This window comes from Chaetodon auriga, chromosome 2 (assembly GCF_051107435.1).
Source record: "Chaetodon auriga isolate fChaAug3 chromosome 2, fChaAug3.hap1, whole genome shotgun sequence".
In the NCBI taxonomy this organism is placed as follows: Eukaryota; Metazoa; Chordata; class Actinopteri; order Chaetodontiformes; family Chaetodontidae; genus Chaetodon; species Chaetodon auriga.
In genome coordinates, this window is record NC_135075.1 from 13,880,331 (window position 1) to 13,900,184 (window position 19,854).

The 19,854-nt window shown below is 42.1% G+C and overlaps 1 protein-coding gene across 1 annotated transcript; it reads right to left on the minus strand.

Annotated features, from left to right (window-relative positions):
• Nucleotides 1-753: 753 nt before the first annotated feature.
• On the minus strand, nucleotides 754-18,931 carry kdm5ba (lysine demethylase 5Ba). Its single transcript, XM_076756025.1, has 27 exons — nucleotides 18,613-18,931; nucleotides 13,642-13,719; nucleotides 13,347-13,469; nucleotides 13,025-13,195; nucleotides 11,868-11,993; nucleotides 11,509-11,602; nucleotides 11,294-11,400; nucleotides 11,047-11,205; nucleotides 10,752-10,871; nucleotides 9,311-9,469; nucleotides 8,710-8,891; nucleotides 8,437-8,599; nucleotides 8,191-8,310; nucleotides 7,713-7,907; nucleotides 7,021-7,202; nucleotides 6,642-6,766; nucleotides 6,356-6,506; nucleotides 5,797-5,917; nucleotides 5,184-5,539; nucleotides 4,179-4,317; nucleotides 3,895-4,074; nucleotides 3,643-3,801; nucleotides 2,971-3,390; nucleotides 2,776-2,866; nucleotides 2,492-2,679; nucleotides 2,136-2,399; nucleotides 754-1,880 (listed from the first exon to the last, which is right to left on the minus strand). The coding sequence occupies exons 1-27, from the start codon at nucleotides 18,763-18,765 to the stop codon at nucleotides 1,743-1,745; spliced, it is 4,464 nt and encodes a 1,487-aa protein (XP_076612140.1). The 5' UTR covers nucleotides 18,766-18,931; the 3' UTR covers nucleotides 754-1,742.
• Between the last annotated feature and the right edge of the window lie 923 nt (nucleotides 18,932-19,854).

Genomic DNA, 19,854 nt, shown 5'->3' on the forward strand with positions numbered 1-19,854 from the left:
CTTAACTTTGAGGACAGATTCAGAATCTGTCATCTGCCACACTGGTCTCCGCAGACCATCTCCTCACACCTGATGGTTGGCTGTTGTTTATCCACCATAGGTTTTTAGGCAGGGAGCAGATGAACAAGGCTGTGATCAGAGCGGCCCAGCGGGGGGAGGGGCAAAGAACTGTGGGCGTCCTGTGTCTTTGCATGCAGGAAGTCCAATGTTTTATTGACTCTGGTGTGGCATTTAACACAATGGGTGAGGCGGGGAGAGCGGAAGACAGGGAAGCATGATTGAAGTCACTGGAGAGAACAACAGTACCACAGGTGTTAGAAAGTATAGCATTAGCTAGCACTTGCTTCTTCATTTAGCTTGGACATTTCTTATGAATGAGGAATTTTCCTGAGCATTTCTGATCACAGTTTGTATATCAACATCCAACACACTGGACAAAGGGCCATCAGGCTCTGGTAGACTTATTACTTCCTGCTCAGTCAGCGAGCGCTGCAGCTGAACTTCAGGGACATCATCCACCTGTCGATGACTGTACGGTGCAGTCTGATCAACTCTGTACTCATAATCGTAGTATGTATCAGAGTGGCTTGTTTACAATACTCCAAGAGCCAATGAATTCATATGTAGATGAGAGAGCTACAATTTCGCATTTTCAACCCACAAATTACTCTTCCTTGTTTAATCCCAACGCTGCAGCAAGAAATTGATGATGGCCATTCTGCTTCCATGGAGGAGGATTGAAGAGTCCAGGCATACGGGAACAAACATTTTTATTTTATAATGCAAACTGCAACATATGAATGATATAATTTACCCAAAGGAGCAGAAAAAGGTCATATACCCGTGGCAAATAAATCACACAGCCTGTGTTAAATCTAAGTCCAACACAATATTTTCATCCTAAACCATAAAGGGAAACTCCACCTTCAAACAAAATGTACATTCCTTTGATGTCGGACAGTTCATTCTTTTTTTGCTAACATGATCAAGTCTCAACCAATGCCAGTAACAACAGATCCAGGACTCGTTTTCTTCCTCCAGACAGCGCAAAAGGGAACCGAACTTTATATCAAAGTCAGTAATTTGTTAAGGGACACAGGCAAATATTCAGGTGCAAACGTGCACATTTTAGATCAACAAGCTCAGTCATTGCTCTAGTTTCTGATTCAAGTGATTTATTTCTGTTCACAAATCTTAATTGAGCTGTGTAATTTCATAGGATTAAAAAAAACGCTTCAGGAAGGCCTTCTATCAAAGAATCTCTAAGCACAAATATAGCTCAGCTGAAAACTGAACCTCAATTAATCAGTTCAGTTATTGCTTAGATAAATAATATTTACTCTACAAGAGAAAGATAAGTTTCACATTGTTCAGATGCAAGTTAAAAAAAAAAAAAAAGGCAGTTTCTAAAATGTGACGTCAAATTGACTTTTTTTTTTTTTTTTGGTTGAAAAATCCCTGCGCTGTTGGTTCTTGAAACATTTTGCCATTTTGTACACCTGCATCAAGTCTTGGAAAGTTTCAGAAAGGATTAGTTGATTGGCTGAAAAACCAGCCGTGTGACAAAAACAGTGACAGAAGTCTTTTGTAACTCTGGAAAAAACAGTGAATAGCACCATGTTCACAAAGGGCAAGCCAGAAGGTAAAGGGGAGAAGCCACACGGCACACAGAGTTCAGGTGTGCACTTAAGTGCTGCGGCTTGCAACAAAACTGCTGATTCTTCAAAGTCACTTTTTGGTCTTCATTCTCCTCTGTCGTAGTCTGGCTGTGTGCAGCTTATGCAAATATACTCCTCCTTCTCTGCTCGCTCAGCAGACAGTCCGACACAGATCTGGTGGAACCACTGATTGCAGCTGCCGTCACACTGGACCCAGTTTACCTGAAAAGCAGCAAGATTTTAACGTGTTGTTGCATTTTCCTCACAGCTTTATCATTTTAAATATTGTAAATTTGAACAAAACAAGAACACGCAACCAGTTCCAACCTCATATATGCATATAGATATGTTCGAGATGATGTTGGCTCACACATAAAAGAATGATCTCCGTCTCTTCCACACAGTGAGGCTTATTAATGTAACATAGGTATCAGTGTGGGCAGATTCATATATGTAGTACACTGCTATGAAACACACCTCGTCGCCCTCTGGCTCTCTGCACCATGGTGCAGCACACAGTGAGTAGTCCTCCTCTGAATCTGAAGGAGCAGGGTCAGACACCGTGCGTGTGGGAGAACAAGTCCTCTTGGTTTCTTCACTCCTCTCTTTGCTTTTCTTAGACTTCTTTTTGCGGCATTTCTTGGCCTTCTCACTGTGCTGCGAGTCGGAGCTCTCCTTACGCCTCTTGGTCCTTTTGCTCTGACTGTTCATCGCCTCCTTCTTGACACTGGAATCTCCGTTCTACGTGACAATAAATATACAAGAAAGTAGTGATGATATATCAAGGGTCATTGACAACATGATCCACAAGCAACAAAGTTATTTGTCATTACCTTGTTGTGGTGGGGGCTCCCTCTTGGAGACGGTTGGTCCTGTACTGTGTTGTTCCCACAGGGGGCTTTCTGTGAGGGCAGGGGGGCCAGTTTGTACAGCAGGTATCTGTACAGCTGCTCGGTTTCAGGAAGAGTGACCTGCAGCAGGAATCCCTCCACCATCAGCTCCTCCAGCTCAGGACCAAGACCTGTGAAAAATATGATGAGCAACAGAGAGTTCAGATGTGAGAGGAGAGGAAATGAAAAGCGTGTATGTGCAAAGTGTTCAAAGCTTTAACACTGACCCTGCAGTGGAACAGACTGGTGCTCTGTGTGAAAAAGTGAACCATTTATTTCCTGAGGCAGATGTGAAGATACTCTGGGTCCAACTCTCCCCTGAAACAATAAACAACCAGCTTCAGTATGTTTGACAGAGGTTGGTGGGTCTACAGCACCATCTACCTCATTTCACTAGTAAGTTATAGCATGTTTCCACTGACCATCTTTGACACTTTCTCCAGCAGTCCCTCTGTGCAGGCCTGCTGGACTCTGTGCTGCCATCGCACCGTCCTCTCAATGAGGAAGCGTAGGGCGTCCCCTTCTGGCAGTCGAACCCGAATCCTCTGCAGTGAGGCTAACAGGGGCAGGACCTTGTCCAGAGGGGGTTTCCTCGACCGCTGGCAAAGCGGGCAGAGCCAGGCTTGGCCGTACCTGAGCTCTGCGGCCGATGAAACGCAGCCGCAGTGGAAAACTTCTCGACAGAGCTCACACTGCACCATAGCGCCCGAAGGAGCTTTTTGGCAAACACAAACACTAAGTGCACAACAGTTTTCAGCAGGAAGAAGCTTGGACTCATTTGAAGCACGCAGAGCCAACAGGATCTCCATCTCCCTCTGGCGGACTTCAGCAAGCGTGGCCATCTGTGAGGGAACAAAATTATGGATTGTAATTACACTTGGACACCAGAGTCGGGGTTGTGACCCTCAAAGTCATGTCACCACACTGTGTGGAAAGAGCTGAGTGTTAATGATTGATAACAGATGAATTACTGTATGTTTCCCTGTTTAACATGCTGTTCATTGCAATCTTGAAAAATACTAATAATCACAATTTTACAGTTTTTTGGCAAGCCTAATTTAACTCCTTACTGTGGGAGAATACAAAGCACTCACAGCAGAGGCGGAGTCCTTGCTCTCAGAGAGAGCTCTCTCCACGTCACACAGAGAGTCCAGTTTTGTTGAAGACTTTTTAATGATCTGTGTCGCTTCTTTTGCTTTTTTAGATCTCGACTTCTGATGCCCGGTCCCTACGTCACATCTCGGGCAAAGCACCTGAACACAGAAAAGCAAAGCACACAGTCAGTCATTGTTTTTGATATCTTTGGAAAACGGCTTTAAAATGAGCATGTACTAATATCTGTTTACCTCAAGGAGAGAGAAAGGGGAGTTTTTCAGGAGGAAAGTCTTTCCTGCGCTCTCCTTCCAGGTCTGAACGTCACTGATGAGAGCCTCCAGTCGACTCAGGGGGTCGAGCCTCACTGGGATGCCCTCTGCTCTGAGAACCAGCTCAGAGAGGCTGTCCAGCACAGGAATACGTCCCCCGAGCTGCAAGCATGCACACACCAGGTTTATCATGTGAACTCAACACGTGGTCAGCGATGGTCCAGTACTGAGACACTGAGAGTGGCTGAAGTTGAAGCATATTTCACCTGGAGTGCTTCAGTTTCATGAAGCCATTTCTTGGCCTTGGTGATGACATCCTTTAGCTGCAGACAGTTGGGCAGATAGGCAGGGATGTTTTCTACTTCTTGCAGAGCAGCATCAAGCGTTTCCATGCTGTGATAGGGCCTGTGAAGTGATGTGAGCTTTAGTAAACACGCTGTATATGTTCAGGTTTTATTTAATGTCTTATGTTGGAGTGTTAGTTCATCTTCTCTCTTGTGTGTTTCAGTTTTGAAAGCTAATAAAAAACATTGCAATTTTTGACAGATTTACAGAAACATCAAATATCGGTTGAGGTGTTTGATATGGCAGAGTCTGGTGCTTCAGAGTGTGCAGCTTCTGTGGAGCCATTGGTGGGTTAAGCACTGTCACAACAATGTGATCCTCTTTATCCACCAGGATCCAGCTCTGCAGACTTGGCACATTTCACTCTGTGCTGTCTGATGTTCAAGCTGATTTCACCTTTTCACTTGACATCTGACACCATTATTTAAGAAAATAAAATGTAAATTTCTAAAATAAAGTATGAATTCTGCGTTTAGAAATATAGGATTTACTGTATTGTAACAAAGTTAGAATATGTAAGTTCACAAGTGGAACCAAACTGGGGTGTTTCTGAATTCTAATTAGTGTCATTTACAGAAGAGTATATGAGTATACTTTAAGAAGGATTAGCAAATGATCATTCATTCATTCATTCGTTCATTCATCTTCTCTACCCGCCTATCCCTTTCAGGGTTGCGGGGCTGCTGGAGCCTATCCCAGCTGTCAATGGGCGAGAGGTGGGGTACATGTTTTACAGACAACAGTACTAACACAGAAAAAAGCTGTTGTATCATTCTTTCACGTAACTACACAGTAGTCCATCTGTTTTTTCCTCCACCCAAACCACAGCAAGGGACTGACAAAAAAGCTAAATGCTATGGAAACTATAGTGTTAGGCAAATTTATGCAAATGCAACCTCAGGCACAGAGCAGCTCGGTATCCTCACCTGGCTTCCATAAGGCTGAGCGCCCGCTCTTCCCACTGCTCTGACACCGTCAGCAGCTCCTGCAGACGGGCCATGGCTCTTTCCACAGAGCCGTGAGGGGCCAAGCCCACACCCTGGTCTATCAGCCGCCTCATGGTGTCCAGACACAGGCTTTCTGGCCGGCTGCTGGCTTGCTGCACGGCCTCCAGCCAGCGGGCTTGCTCCAGTCTCTCCCTCAGCAGGGGCAGGTGAGGCAGCTCCACGTCCAGGCCCAGGCTCACATCCAGCAGTTCCTGCAGCTCCAGCGGGCTGGGTGACTCATCACAAAGGAGACGTTCACTGCGCTGCTGGAAGTCATCCACCCGGGTCAACAGGTCCTGGGAGGTCACATTCAACAGGCATTTTGGCACTGATGTTTGATTGCTGGACAAAACTCAAAAACTGAGCAAAAATCACTGACACAGAAAAGTTTTTCTATGAAAAGCTTTAGTATGTGCTGATTGTTCTTTTTGTTTGCCATTATTAGACAGTTACAGGTAGAGGAAGACAGGAAATGGAGGGAGGGGTATGACATGCACAAAAAGCCACCAGCTGGAAGCAAACCAGCTAATGCGTCTAATGCAAGTTGACTAACCTTCAGTAAAGGAGCCTGTCGGATGTTGCATGGCAGGTTGTCAAACTGTCGTACAAAAGACCGAAGCTCATCTACAGTCAACTCGTTCTGGTTTTGAGACTTTCCTCCTCCAGAGCGATACCTTTGATACACACAAAAACTGCTCAACAGATTGATAAAAACAAGCATCAAAACAAAACTGTTTCCAAACTGCAGTTTGCTTTTTAAGTCTGTGTTCTGCCACTTTTATCAATGAGCCCAACTACTGCACCTCCTACATTGAGACAATGGAGTCAATAACAATAATGAAGATAACTAGCGGACAGCTCACACCAGAACCTACTGGAAAACTGTAATTTCCAGAAAATGCAGACACCTAAAGCAAACAGTAAAAAGATCAGTCTGCCAATCCATCATTATATGCAGTAATTACACAATGTTGAGTGTGATGCATTATGGGTCCAAATCAACACAGCTGGTTTTTATAGATACAATATTTGTTGTGTTGTGTTCTGATTTTGATTCATGTGGAACTGAAGAATCATCCCGGGAGAGAACAATATGAAATCTGTGTGTGTACCTCGTCTGCCTCTTTCCGTTGAGAAGCTGTTGTGCCATCACAGCGACTTTATCAGCCTCTGAGGTGACTGTGCGGAGCTGATCCAGGAGGTTGTTTTGGGGGAATGCCTTCATTTCTGCCTGCTCCACCAGGCTGTGCAGCTCCTCCAAACCTGAAAGCAGTACAAATTGTTAGAAAGTACAAGAAACGATAGAGCGTGGCCAGCTGACACAGTAAGAACGAGTGCATCTTCTTAAAATGAAGGGTAAAGGGCGTATATGAGATGAGGATTTTGTAGTATTCTAACCTCTTTTCTTCTCTCCTTTGTTCTCCAGGATGTCCTGCACATTACAAACCCATTCTTTATAGGACTCTGCACGCAGCGTCACTGATGCCAACATGGCATACAACTCTTCCAGTGTAAACTTGTAACTGTAGGGAGATGAGACAAAATGAGGCAATGGACATACAATGGGTGCCGATTCATTTGTGCTCATGTGTTCATAATTGTGGTCATAAAGTATGCGATTTTTTTTTATTTTGTATTGTATTTGGGGAAAACCTCGCACACAAAGCCTTGAGTAAAAGATAGCTTAGCTAATGCAGATGATTCCTAATAGTAGGAAAACCAACGAGTGAAATTCAGAAGCGAGTATGTTCAGTTGTTGTGGTTACTGAAGACTCACTTGTGTGTGAGGTTGCTATGAGGACAGGAGCAGAGGTCCTGGGCGTGGTACAAACAAACCATCTTGCCAGGACTGCAGGCACAGGTGATGCCAGACAGGTAGCAGGTGGTCCGACACTTGCAGCACTGCTGCTCCTCGTCTGGAAGCACCTCATAATCAACTTGTTGAGACTGCACCACACCCTGGGGAACCAAATTCACAGTCATTAAAGCTTCAGAGGAGACAGATTAAGGAAATGAGACAGATGAGCAGACAAATAAAGTTCCCCAATCTAAATCCTATATTATGATAAATGGCTTCAAAAGTTCAAAGATTTCTCTAATGTATCCCTGACGACATGTCATTAAGGGCGGACCAGCTTTGCTATAGCTGCCCCACAGGAGCTAATACAACAAACTGAACAATTAATGTCATTCAGATCTTAAATTTCAACAATTTGCAAGATTCAAATGTGTTTTGCTGCCATAATTTGAATTATTGCGACAGTCAACTCAGTGCGCCCTGTTAACGGTTTGGAATGATATCTAACTTTCCATCACACAACAGTTTGAGCTCCTGGATGTCTATTAGATGTGCTGAAACACTAAAACTACTGTACAATCTGCCATCATTGAACTCTGTCAATTTACTGAGTTAAAACAAACAAACAACAAACAAACAAACAGCAGATCCTTAAGATAAGTACAACTCACCATCTTTTCAATCTTCTTTCTTAGTTTCTCCTCTTCTTGGACCATGACGACCATCTCCTTCTGCACTGTTGACGCCAGCTCGACTTCCGTCGTGTCAGCTTTACTGGCTATGTTACAGACCATCTCGTCATGAGAGAAGACACAGTACCTGCTCAGCTCACGATAGTGTGCCACGCAGTTACGGCCAATGGGCATCTGTTAGAAAATATACAGTTTGAGTTTAAGAGCGATGGGCCAGGAGGAACTAACGAGTGAGAAAATGTGTGATAACAACAGGCCTCTGTTCCTGAACATCTGATCTCAAATCAGTGTTGAGTCTATTATAGAGTCAGGTTTAAAAGGCATGAACACCACAACCAGGATTTTAGAGCAAAATCTCTATTAGAGGGTGGGTGGTGGAGAGGCACTACATCTGAGCCAACACACGCATAAAAATAATACAATACTGTGCAAAGAGAGTGATAAGAGATTTTCTTACCCAGTCCATGGTGCAAAAGTTGACAGCTTCAGCAAAGTTGAAGCCCTGGTTGAATCCACTGTGGTAAGCTCTGGGGAAAGTGATGACAAACTCGCCTGCACACTGGTTGGTGCGATAGATCTAGTGATCAGTACGAAAAGAAGGAGAAAATTAAAAGCTGTACATGTCTAACAGTTCCCGTTCTTACAATTCACATAAATGTAGATATGTGATGATGAGTAAGAAGCGAAACAGTGAACAGGTTACCGGGACGCCGTTGTTCATCAGAGTGTTGGGATTCATGATGGTAACCAGCTGGTGAAGGAGGTCTGGCTGGGACTCAAACAGCTCAGGTGCCAGATTCTTCATGACTGACTCGAGGTGCTCTGCAGCGTAACCAGGGGCCCCATACCATGTCTTTGGCTCCCCCCTGCACATATGGTCAAAACTGTTAGTGAGAAACTGACTTTCCTACAGTAGGAGCAGTCTGATGCTCCTTCAAACTACTACTTTAAAATATACTATAGAGAGTGCACGCACCAGTGAAGGTAGTTTATGGAGTAGCTCCAGTGGTCTTCAATATGCCAGCAGAAGGAGGAGAAGCACATGCCCACATACAGCCAGGGTAACTTCATCCCACAGATGTCGGCTGTAACGTGAGTAAGCACTGAGGCATCCAGCACCGGCATGTTATTCAGGTTCCAGCCGCTGGTCAGGTAATGCTGCAGGTAAGAGACAGGTCTTAGCGCTCCACTTAACTTCTGACTCAAACATATCCCCGCCCAGCCGGGTCGCTACCAACAGGAGAACTGATCAGGACACTATCAGTGGTGTTCATTTTCACAGCTGCCAGCCAAAAACCTAAATTGCTTTCAGAAATACTGAAGGTTGTTGAATAATTTGTAGAATTTAAATGATATTTTGCTTGATGATGAATGAACGTTCAAATTTCTCATAACGTTTTACATATTTTTAGAGTTTGCAGTAACTTTTACATCCAGTGAATTCAGTAAAAACATCAAATTATGGACAAAAATGAAGACAGAACAAATACATAGAGTGCAAATCCAAAATACACACAACACCATAACTATTATATAGATTTTAATACATCATCCTCATAATGGCAGACAGATTGTACCTCATCCTCAGGAGAGACTTCAAAATGGCTGTTCCTCACAGGGAAACCACTCCCAAACTCCTTGGAGGCAATGTCTGCGCCATACTCAACAGTGACATCCTCCTCAATGGTGCTCACTAGACGCCAGAACTCCTTCTCCACTAGCTCAGTCGGAACCATCTAAAATACACAGGACGGTGTGATTGTGTTATTAGCAAAAATCTAGAAACCAACGCTGGTTTCATCACAACTTGAAGTGTCACTTACAGCACACGTCAGAGCGCGTATGCTGTGACCGACGGCAAGAACGTCGTCTTTTACATGAACAAACACCAGAAACCTGTTGCTCACAAGGTCTGCTTTTCCCTGCCAGACCTCTAACCTCTTCACCTCTTTCACTCTCTTCATGCAGTAAGAGTAGACCCACAGGATGTGAGAGTGTGAGTGTGAGTGTGTGTGTGTGTGTGTGTGTGTGTGTTTGTGTGTGTGAGGGAGCAACATCTGATAAGACAAACAGGACTCTCTCTGAAGTGAGTCATCAAAGCATTCCTTTGTTCCAGTCCAAAGTCATAAAACACAAGTAAGAGAGAGTCCAGAACTGTTTTCCTCCAAGATATTCCAAAATCTACCTCACGTCTCAGATAACATGTTTGTGATATAAATAGAACCATTTCAAATTATTGAAATATTTTCTGCTTTGATGGTTGAAAGAAAAGTTAACATGTTTTGTACCTTCTTATAACTAAAGTCATGACAGTTTTGGAAAAGCTGCTTTAAAATTGCTCTCTGGTTAAACATACAAGATAAGTTCAAATTTCATTTTTAAAAGAGCATCTGATAACCGAGGCCTAACCCAGACATAATGCCAGGATTTCACTATTGGATGGGCCAAAGAAATTCTGGCTGGGCCTTTTAATTACAGCAGTTAATAGCGTTTTCCTTCCTTTGATGGTTTCTAACCGGCAATCTCTCTGAAACAGAAATGACTGATATCATGCACAAATGATGCACAGTATCCTTTCTATCATGTTTATTTTTTGCTGTGGATTGTACAGACGAAAACATCCATTCACTAAGAACACTGCCATTTCAATCCTACTGAAGGAAATATCATTTTGTTAGGATGATCTGGCTGGATAATTATTCAAGTTAATTGCAGGGAGAGACTGACTTTAAACATGAGGGAGCGCAGTGCACGGCGCCGTCAATGCATCAGCTTATGCAAACAGAAGAGGTCTCCGCTTTCATGGCAATATAGACAATCAAGTCAGGCAGGAATTTTTTAGCTCTGCCTCACGTCTTTGCCTACATTGTTTTTAGGTTCTTCTGCTCTCAATAGGAAATGCATTTGCAGCTTTGACATCAGTAAACAGTGATATACAACCCACCACACTTGAACCAGTGATGGAGATGAAGTGTAATTACCAACAAAAACGTGTTGACTGCAGGGATGCAAACTCACATGAACTGGCATGTTGAAATAATCAGACTTGAAGGAATCGGCCATGTCTCCGAAAGCTTGGAGGGTGTAGCTCCGGCTGGCCTGCTCAAAGCCAAAAGCAACAGCAGGTTTGCCACATTCCTGTGACAAAAAAATAAAATAAAACATATATATATATATATGTAGTTCAAACACCACTTGGAGTTGTATTATATCTGTGAATATCAGAGCTGATTGTGCTCTTGTTCCCAATTATGAGCTTCTCTGGCAGGATTAGTTCCTTGGGGGGGGGGGGGGTGGAGGGTCTGCAGCTCACCTGAGCCAGGCACTTGGGACATCTCCAGTCACCTTTGGGGACATCATGGAGGGGAGGGATCAGACAGAAGGTGTGATAGCTGTCATCGCAGCCATCACACAGCAACAGGCGGTCCTCAGCAGCCCCACTGCCGCACACCAGGCACATGTACTGGTCCACCTGAGCAGACAGAGAACGGTTAGTGCTGCTTATATTCTGTGATGGACAATTTTTAAGCCTAAATTTTAATACAAAACAATAAACTTACTTTATTGTCGGGAGGTTTAATTATCTTATTAAATACAGTTTCGTTATAATATGTGGAATCCTTGTCTTCACGGGGCTCATTTTTCACCACAGTGACTGCCATCCTCACTGAAAGACATGGACCAAGGCTCAGTGGAAGCTTTGAGATTCACCAACAATGTCACAAACTGCAATCAACACATTCTCCCTTTCTTTGCTTGCTTGCTTTGTTCTTACCAGGTTCTGGCTTTGCAGAATACGTTCCCATCCTCCTCCTGAGATTGGGACGATTCTCACAAATTTCCCCAGGTTCGGTTTTAACACAGCCTCTCTGTCAGAGTCGTAACGAGAGTCAGAGTGAGACGTAGAACAACAGTTTTACATTAGACATAAGATATGAGGGACATCATTTTTACACCAGACAGCTGGTGAGAAAAATGTATGGCTCGACTCTTAAAATGCCAAATGGCCCCAATAGGTCTGAGCACAATATAGATTAAGCTCATCTTCTGTCACATCACTCCTGTGTTCTATGTGTGTGTGGACTGCACATGAACACACACATTTATTTAAACGAAGGAAGCGATCAGACTCACTTCAGATCTCATGCGCTTCGCCCTGCGAGCGATGCTGCAGGTCTCCAGGGGCTGGACAGACTGCCGCTGCGGCAGGTCATGAGGGGTGTACTCCTTATCTTTAGTGTCATTGGTCAAGGTGGCCCTCTGCAAAGAGAGGGTAAATGTGATGAAAGAAATACCAAACATTGAACAACGCTGACTAAAAACCAAGTCAAACAACTGTCTACAAAGCCTCTTTTTTAACCTGCATCTAAGTGAACATGACCAACACACACTCTCAAACAGCACAGTATCAAACAGAGGCAAAACTAAATAAACAAAAACCTGTTTGTGTTTGCTTTATGATAAAACAGCAAATTACAAAGGAGCCAACGAAGGATGTTAGTGTGATCATTTTTAGCTTCTGCCTCACACACATCCAAACAAGGTTGTACTTAAAAGAATTTAAATACTGGAATAAATAGGGAAGATTCCAAGGAATTCAACTATTGATACAATCCTGCCCCAAATACCAATCCCTTCATTATGGTTCCTCAAAGACACCAAACAAGAAATGCCATTATGAAAGCGAGAGGAGCTTTACACAGATCTCATAGTTTTGCAAAAAGTTGTGTGTTCCTTACATCTTAATACAGTGCCGGTGACATCATTAACACTTTGAAAGCCTTCTCCTAAGAAGAACTTCTACACACCTAAACCTTTGTGTCAAGAGTTGTTGATTCTACTGTATTGGGATTTTTGATGCTTACTGGATTGCATAAATGCTGTAGTTGTTGTTCTCAATCTCTGAGGACAATGGCACTAACAGTCCAAAGTAAACAATCTCTTGGTCTTTGATAACTGACTCACTGCTTCATCAGCGCTGCAGACGACTGTGGTTGATATCTGGCACCGTTCCTGTTTTTTCTCAGGACCAAATTAAGACAATGGACCACTTTAATTCCATTAATATAAAGATTTTCACAAGTTACAATACTGACAATGATAACATTAATACTGTGTGCACTGAGCTGGTAGAAAGGATTGTAGTCAGCACTATAATAATAAACTGTGTAGCCTGAAAGGGCACTTAAAGGGACTATGAAATCTTCCAATAAACACCCACTTAATTGTGAACAACAAGTCTAGCTACTGCTGCTGTACTGAGAGAAGAAAATACAAGTGATTGGACGTACAGGCAGATTGTCTCCAGTCTGGAACACATTATATGGGTAGAGGATTCTCTCATAGTGTGCCCGCAGATGAGAGCCAATAGCCTTGCCTGGAGCAAAGCCCATCTTGACAGATATCTTAGTCCAACGCCGCTCCCTGCAAACTGCATCGAAGCCCCCTTCTTCATTCACCAGCTTTGAGAGAGAGAAATTCTGTATTCAGTCTGCATGTCTGGACAGCAGTTTTATAATCATATGCAAATCAACATTTTTTTGTGAATATACATGAATAAATGGTGATCTTAATACAGTCTCGACCTTAAAACCAGCCTGGATTTACATGTACCTTATTCAGCTGGTAAAGATCCAAGATCTTTCTCTCCACATGAGGGATTTTCAGAGTGCATCCTTGAAGCTCCCAGAATTTTGCTATTTGATCCAGGAAGTTGAGCTTAACTCTGGTCTGAGCCTAAAATCAAAATCAAAAAAAGTTTTATGTCAAATTACCCATGACCTTTCTCCGGATGCTGTCAACTGCCCTAAAAGCATTTTAGGGAAACCAACTAAAAATACTAAATACCTCATTCACACACACTGCATTTTATGCATCTTAAATATAGAAACATAACAAATGACCATACCTCCAACTCATTAAGTCTTTGTATCCGTGGTGTGAATTTCAGTCTGTCAACATCACAGGCAAAAGGTGGCTGCCAGTCCTGAGAGAGAGAGAGAATGAATGAATGAACAAACAAACAAACAACTGTGCAGACTGACACTGAATCTTTGATGGCCACACTGAAACAGAAGCCTTTGAAACCAAAATTTTCTTTTCAGATTTGTCAGTTTGTCAGAGAGAGTACATCATGGTCGACAGGGCCCCATGGGAATGATGGGTAGTTTAAGGCAAAACACTCAAAACAAGCTTCATCCAAGCATAAGGCTGGTGTTACTGTAGATATGTTTTTTTGTCAACAAATCCCATGAAAACACCAAAATCAACAATGTGTTAGTCAGTCCCTCAATATTTTCAGACCTCCTCAGCCTGCTCTCGACTCTGAGCTATTAGATCCAATTGACTTAAATCTTTAAAAACAGGTAATGAGTATCCACTTTAAAATAAAAAGAAGTAATTCCTTAAACCAGCTGGGCACTGTATTTTTTATGAATTGTTATTCAAACAGAATGCATCTTGTTTTTGCTGCAGACTATTTTCAGCCTCAGATTTGGTGCACTCGTGGGTAAGTGCAGCTGGAGGACAGTGTATGTGAAATTGGCTTTAAAAAAAAAACAAAACTATTCCCTCAAACAAACATGAAACCATTCAGAGAAATAGAGTTTTCTCTTTAATGCAGTTTAGAATATGATTTAACTAAGTTAAATTGTTGCTTCTAATCCCATCCGTGTGATACTGTAGCATCCATCCTCTGATCCTCTTCACAAGTATGGCTATGAGTCTATAATAAAACTAATCGTGACTCCACACTCAGTCCGCATATCCAAGAGACTGCAGTTCTTCTAGAAAACCTGTCGACTGTTATTAAATGCAGACCTACAGGACGTCATAGTGTGTCTGTGCAAACATGCATAATGCTGTGCTCAGGGAATCAGGTTGGTCAATATTGGTAACTCAATAATGGTTGATTAAATGGAGATTTTTTTTTCTGACAAAAATGCAAAAAACTACATGGCAAGTAATGAGATTTACATGATTGGCATTCACCTGCATGGCAATATAAGGGGTGATGTCACAATAAACACTAAAAAGTGTGTTTAATCAACTAACACAATTATGACCTGGATGTGATTCCACAACGCACACAAAAACATCCCACTGCTGCCTGTCCCTGTGTTTCTGTGTGCTCGTCTGATATTAATGCACTTGCACACTCTTTTCAAACAAACCTACCCCCGCTAGACCACAAGACTTCCTGCAGGACTAGAAAATGGTGTCTGGTGGTGGCTCAAGAGTCAGCATGATATTCTCACTTTTACACCATTAAATGTGTGATACCACACTACTGTTGATTTATCATGAATGAGAATGTTTACAAATGACAGAAACTTGTGAAATTGTGTCCTTGAGTGTGTGCTATCCTGGCCAACTTGAAGCTGATAATGGTATGCTGCCATAGACTGGCATGGTTGTCTTATTAGTTTGGTGACTAAAGAGCTGTTATCTAGTAGAAACAACACCCTCAAAATGTAGAGGTGTAACACTCCACCTATTTCTACAAATATTCACAACATACCAGTCATTTCTGACACTGAGGAACAGACACAATAACAAATGTTCTCAGACAAAGTGTCACTGCATTTGACCACAGAATAAACCTGTTATAAATACCATCTTAATCACCCCCCAACCCAACCTATATCTACAAATTGTATTTGGAATCTCTGCACAAAATAAGATTTTTCCATATTAAACATTTCTCATTCACTCTTACGACAGAATAATTTGTGGGAATACATTAACTTGTTATTATAACTTGTTATCATAAACACATTAAGCCATAAACAGATAGGGTCATAGTTTCGCAATAAACATCACCAATTACATCTTAGCACCAGACTCCCACTGACACTACACTGCAATGAAACGGTTATGTCCCACATTAGCATGTAAGATGTAAACTGATCATGTGACCTGGCTCAGCTGGCCTGGAAATTAGGCTACAACCATGGACAGTATTTCTTAAATGGGACAGAAACACATTACATTTTTAAAATTGTCAATATCCTCTTCATTTTAACTTCCCCAGAAGATTCACTGGGTCAGGACGGGCTTTTTTTTCTTACTAGGGTGGAAATGCTGGTCAGAGGAGGGACAACAATAGCAGCATTACAGCCTTCTTATTATCTGTAGACAAAGCTGGATTAGATCCACAAATGTCCTGACACAAAAGGAAAACAATTGTTTTAAAACATGTGGAAGTGCACGCCATTATTATTTTATTTTCATTTGTATATTTTTGACTATCATTTACATGCAAGTCTGACCACACCAGTGATCATTACAAGTGCAATTTTGGTCAGACCCTGACTTGCCTCCAAATACAAAATGACAAAAACGAGTGGTGAGATGTTAACCACAAACAGCTCTAAGAAATCAATGTGAATCATTTACATATGTGCTACTCACATCTATCGTCAAAATATGACCCGTGTAAGACCTTGGAGAAAATACTGACCGCACAGTGCACCCAAAAAAAAAAAAAAAAAAAAAAAATCACTGATTGAAAACAGGTTTTGGTGCAATGTCTTCTTCTTTTCTAAAGAAAAACAAATCCTGTTTTTATTTATACAAAAGAAAAGAAAATGGAAACAAAGACGAGGAGATCCCACGCCTGATCGTATCTAAAAGAGCACAGGATGTTACATGCACACGATGTGTACCTTCACCATACAAGCCTCCAGGATGCCCACAAACACACAAAATAAACAGAAAAACTGAGAAAGAGCACAAGAGCTCAGGTTCACATGGCTGAAGATTTAAGTTTGGCCCACACACCACCCTGATGCCAAATTTTTCAAACTGCTGGTGCTCACACAGTGCGGTACAAATGACCTCAAAAAATGATTTCAACTCAATTTCATTTCTCCATTTAGTACATCAATCAGTTGTATATACCAGCATGCACTAAAAAGAAGTGGCCACCATATGGTATTTAGTTTAAAAAAGAAGTACCCTGCACTTTAAAAGCGGCTGCTGCGGTCATAAACATGGCAGTAAATACAAACGACTTGCTGTGAGATCTTGAAACTATGCAGGATAGAGCAGTACTTCGTATCTCAAGCATTTACAAATGATAAAAATCTCTTTTAAGATATGCATTGTAGAGTTGCAACATTTCATCAATTAGTTGTCAACTATTAAATTAATTGCCAACTATTTTGATTGATTAAATCTGTATTTTTTTTTTTGTTTTTTTTTAAACAAATGTTTAGTAAGAAAAAACTTAAAATTCTCTGATTCCACCCTCTTAAATGTGGATATTTTCCCATTTCTTTGACAGTAAACTGAATATCTTTGGATTGTGGACAATAGATATTTGAGGACTTTGTCTTGGGCTTTGGGAAACACTGATCCAACATGTTTCATTATTTTCTGACGTTTACAATCTATATATAATATTCAATAGTTGCAGCCCCAATGCATTGTAGAGTACAATGCTTATGAGCTGGTTAAAAACAGTCAGTGGGACCACCAGCCGTTCCTCAGTCCATCCCATGTGAGGATAAACGTAGACTATGGACACTGCCTTCTTTTGTTTACATGAGCTGTGCATTTTCAGCCATGCCTGTAAGTGCAGGTTTCTCTTTGGTGGAGCAAACATGAAGCTGCCCCGCACCCTTTTAGGGTTACACTGCAGCCCATTCAGCCTCACCCACCCTGTCAAACCGTGCAAAATGGGCTTAAACAGCTTCCTAATTTCTACTAAAAAAAGACGAGTCTCATGCTATCTGATGGCAAAGAGATCCCAGAAAACAATTTCTATCCAGCACACTTCAAAACTCATTGATCACTACCAGAAGTTACATCAGCCATCAGTCATGGTGATATTACCATTTATTTCAGTTACCCTTTATCTAATTTGAGTGTAAGGTGGGACACACCCTTGAATCTGCCCCCTCCAATCACAATGCATCAGACATAAGGTCAATGTGAGATTCATTTGAATTATGTCCATTTTCAGGGAGAAAACTATTTCATCCCCTTTCTGTCCTCACGCACTTTTGTCTCCTGTTATGTCAGGGAAGTGTGGATAATGGCAGAATAACCATCCAATTAGAGAAAGACATTAATAATACTAACAATAAGACGACGTCCGAGTGTTGTTTTCTTAACAACAATATAAGCTTATTCTGCAAGTCTAGAACACTTCACCAACAATTTGACGCTGTCAACAATTAGGCAATAATAGCATTCAAGCAAGTTTCAGGCGTAGCCATGATGAAGTGTGGACGGGGTGTCCGTGGAGCTCAGTGACGTAGAACCGTTCTCTCCATAAACAGTTGGTCAGCGAGCACGTACGTAACGTTTCCCAGCGTTAACGTTCGATGTCAGACATCTGCAGCCTTTAACGTTAGCTAGGTTAACCTCACGCTAGCTAAATACGTCTAATCCCATCGGCAAAGTTAGGCTGTACGGTGAGCTAAATGTTTAAAAGCAGCAGTAACACGACTGGTTTAAGTCCTGGTGAGCTCACGTTATTTCCGTGCTCTCAGTCCAGGAAGCGTTTCATTCTGCGCTAACGTAAACACTTTCCATTATTTTTGCGTATATGCAAACTTTGAACATTTGAATTATTTTTGGAAATTTGTAAACTGGCTGTTCTGTTGGTTAAATAAATGTCTGTTGGGAGGTTAAAAACTTCACCAGGACACAGATTTCCCCCTCAGAAGTGCTTCGCTACCGCTAAACCAAACACAACACACTCCAAGCTCAGGCTAGCTGACAATTCAACTCGGCAGCCGCAATCCGCCATGTTGAAACCTGTCTAAAAACACAACTTTGCCTGCTAATCTAGATTACCAAGGGCATCTGAGGCCAGCACACCACGCAAAAAACTAACTTGAGGAACTGTCAAAAATGAAGAAATACTCACCGGCGGCGGTCGGATCTTACAGATGCCAGTTTTCTCTGCAATGGGTCGTATTTTGTTGATGTACGCAAAAGGGTCGGCAAATTCCTCCCAGCTGGGCTCAAAAACAGGGCACTCCGGAGGGGGAATGAACTCATTCAGCTGAGGCTGAGTCATCGTTGCATCTTCGTTGTGACTGTAGCAGAAATATTGTGAAGGGCTTCCCACGCCAAATATGCTTGCTATGAAATTCCGTCTATCAGTTCATGTCCACTCTCCACTCATTGAACTCAAAGACGAATTATCTAGTTGGAGACGAGAAGGTGACAGCCAGTGACTGTGTGCCTCCGCTTCAAAAAATAGACACGCACAAATGATTTAGGCTACAGTCCTTTTCAGACCCAGTCTGTGGCTATGTCTGACAATTTAGTCACTGTTTCGTGCGCAATACGGATTGATTTTCTTTGCATCGACTAAATTTGTATATTGTGTGGTCATATTTATTTAAAGGAGTTAAATGCCTGTGGGACTGTGTTCGAGTGGAGAAAACGAATTAAACGTCGTTTAAATCTACTTCAGTACCGTCTGAAATAAACTGCAGTAGAGTTTTCTTTCACATACTTAACACTTTGTGACTGTAATTCTCTTTAGTTTAGGATTATTGCTTTATTGGGTCCGTGGCTTCCTCACAGATGATCGCTCCCCTGTTGGATGAGTTCGATTCGTTCACCACTTCAGCACGTTGGTTTCTGAGTTCGGCAGGATTACAAATGATTCGGCTCTTCCTCACCCCGCCCGGCAGACGAAAGAATGGACGTTTCAGACGGCACGTTGGATTTTCCAATCGAACACACCCACTGGATCGTTGCGCGCTGACCGGCACTTTGTTTTTAAATGGTCTAGAGGAGCTCGTTGATTGGTACAGACGTATGTTGATAGTTCAGCTGTTAATGTTTCAATAATAAACATTTTAATTGAGTCATTTATTCGATACCAACGCCTCGAGTATAAAATACAGCCTTTACGATACAGTAAAAATACGATATTTTGACAATGTACCTCTTTTAATCGTATTTAGTTTTTGGCACGTTCTCGCAATGTGCATGAGGTCACTTGCTAATTAGTACGAGTCATACACCTAAAAAGACATACTTTTTAAGTGCACAGTGATTTTATTAGGGCCCATTTGTGCGAAAAATGTTTCCATGTACAGGATCTCAATTTGTTCTTAATCTTGGTCCACACATCTTTTTGTTGTACACTGTC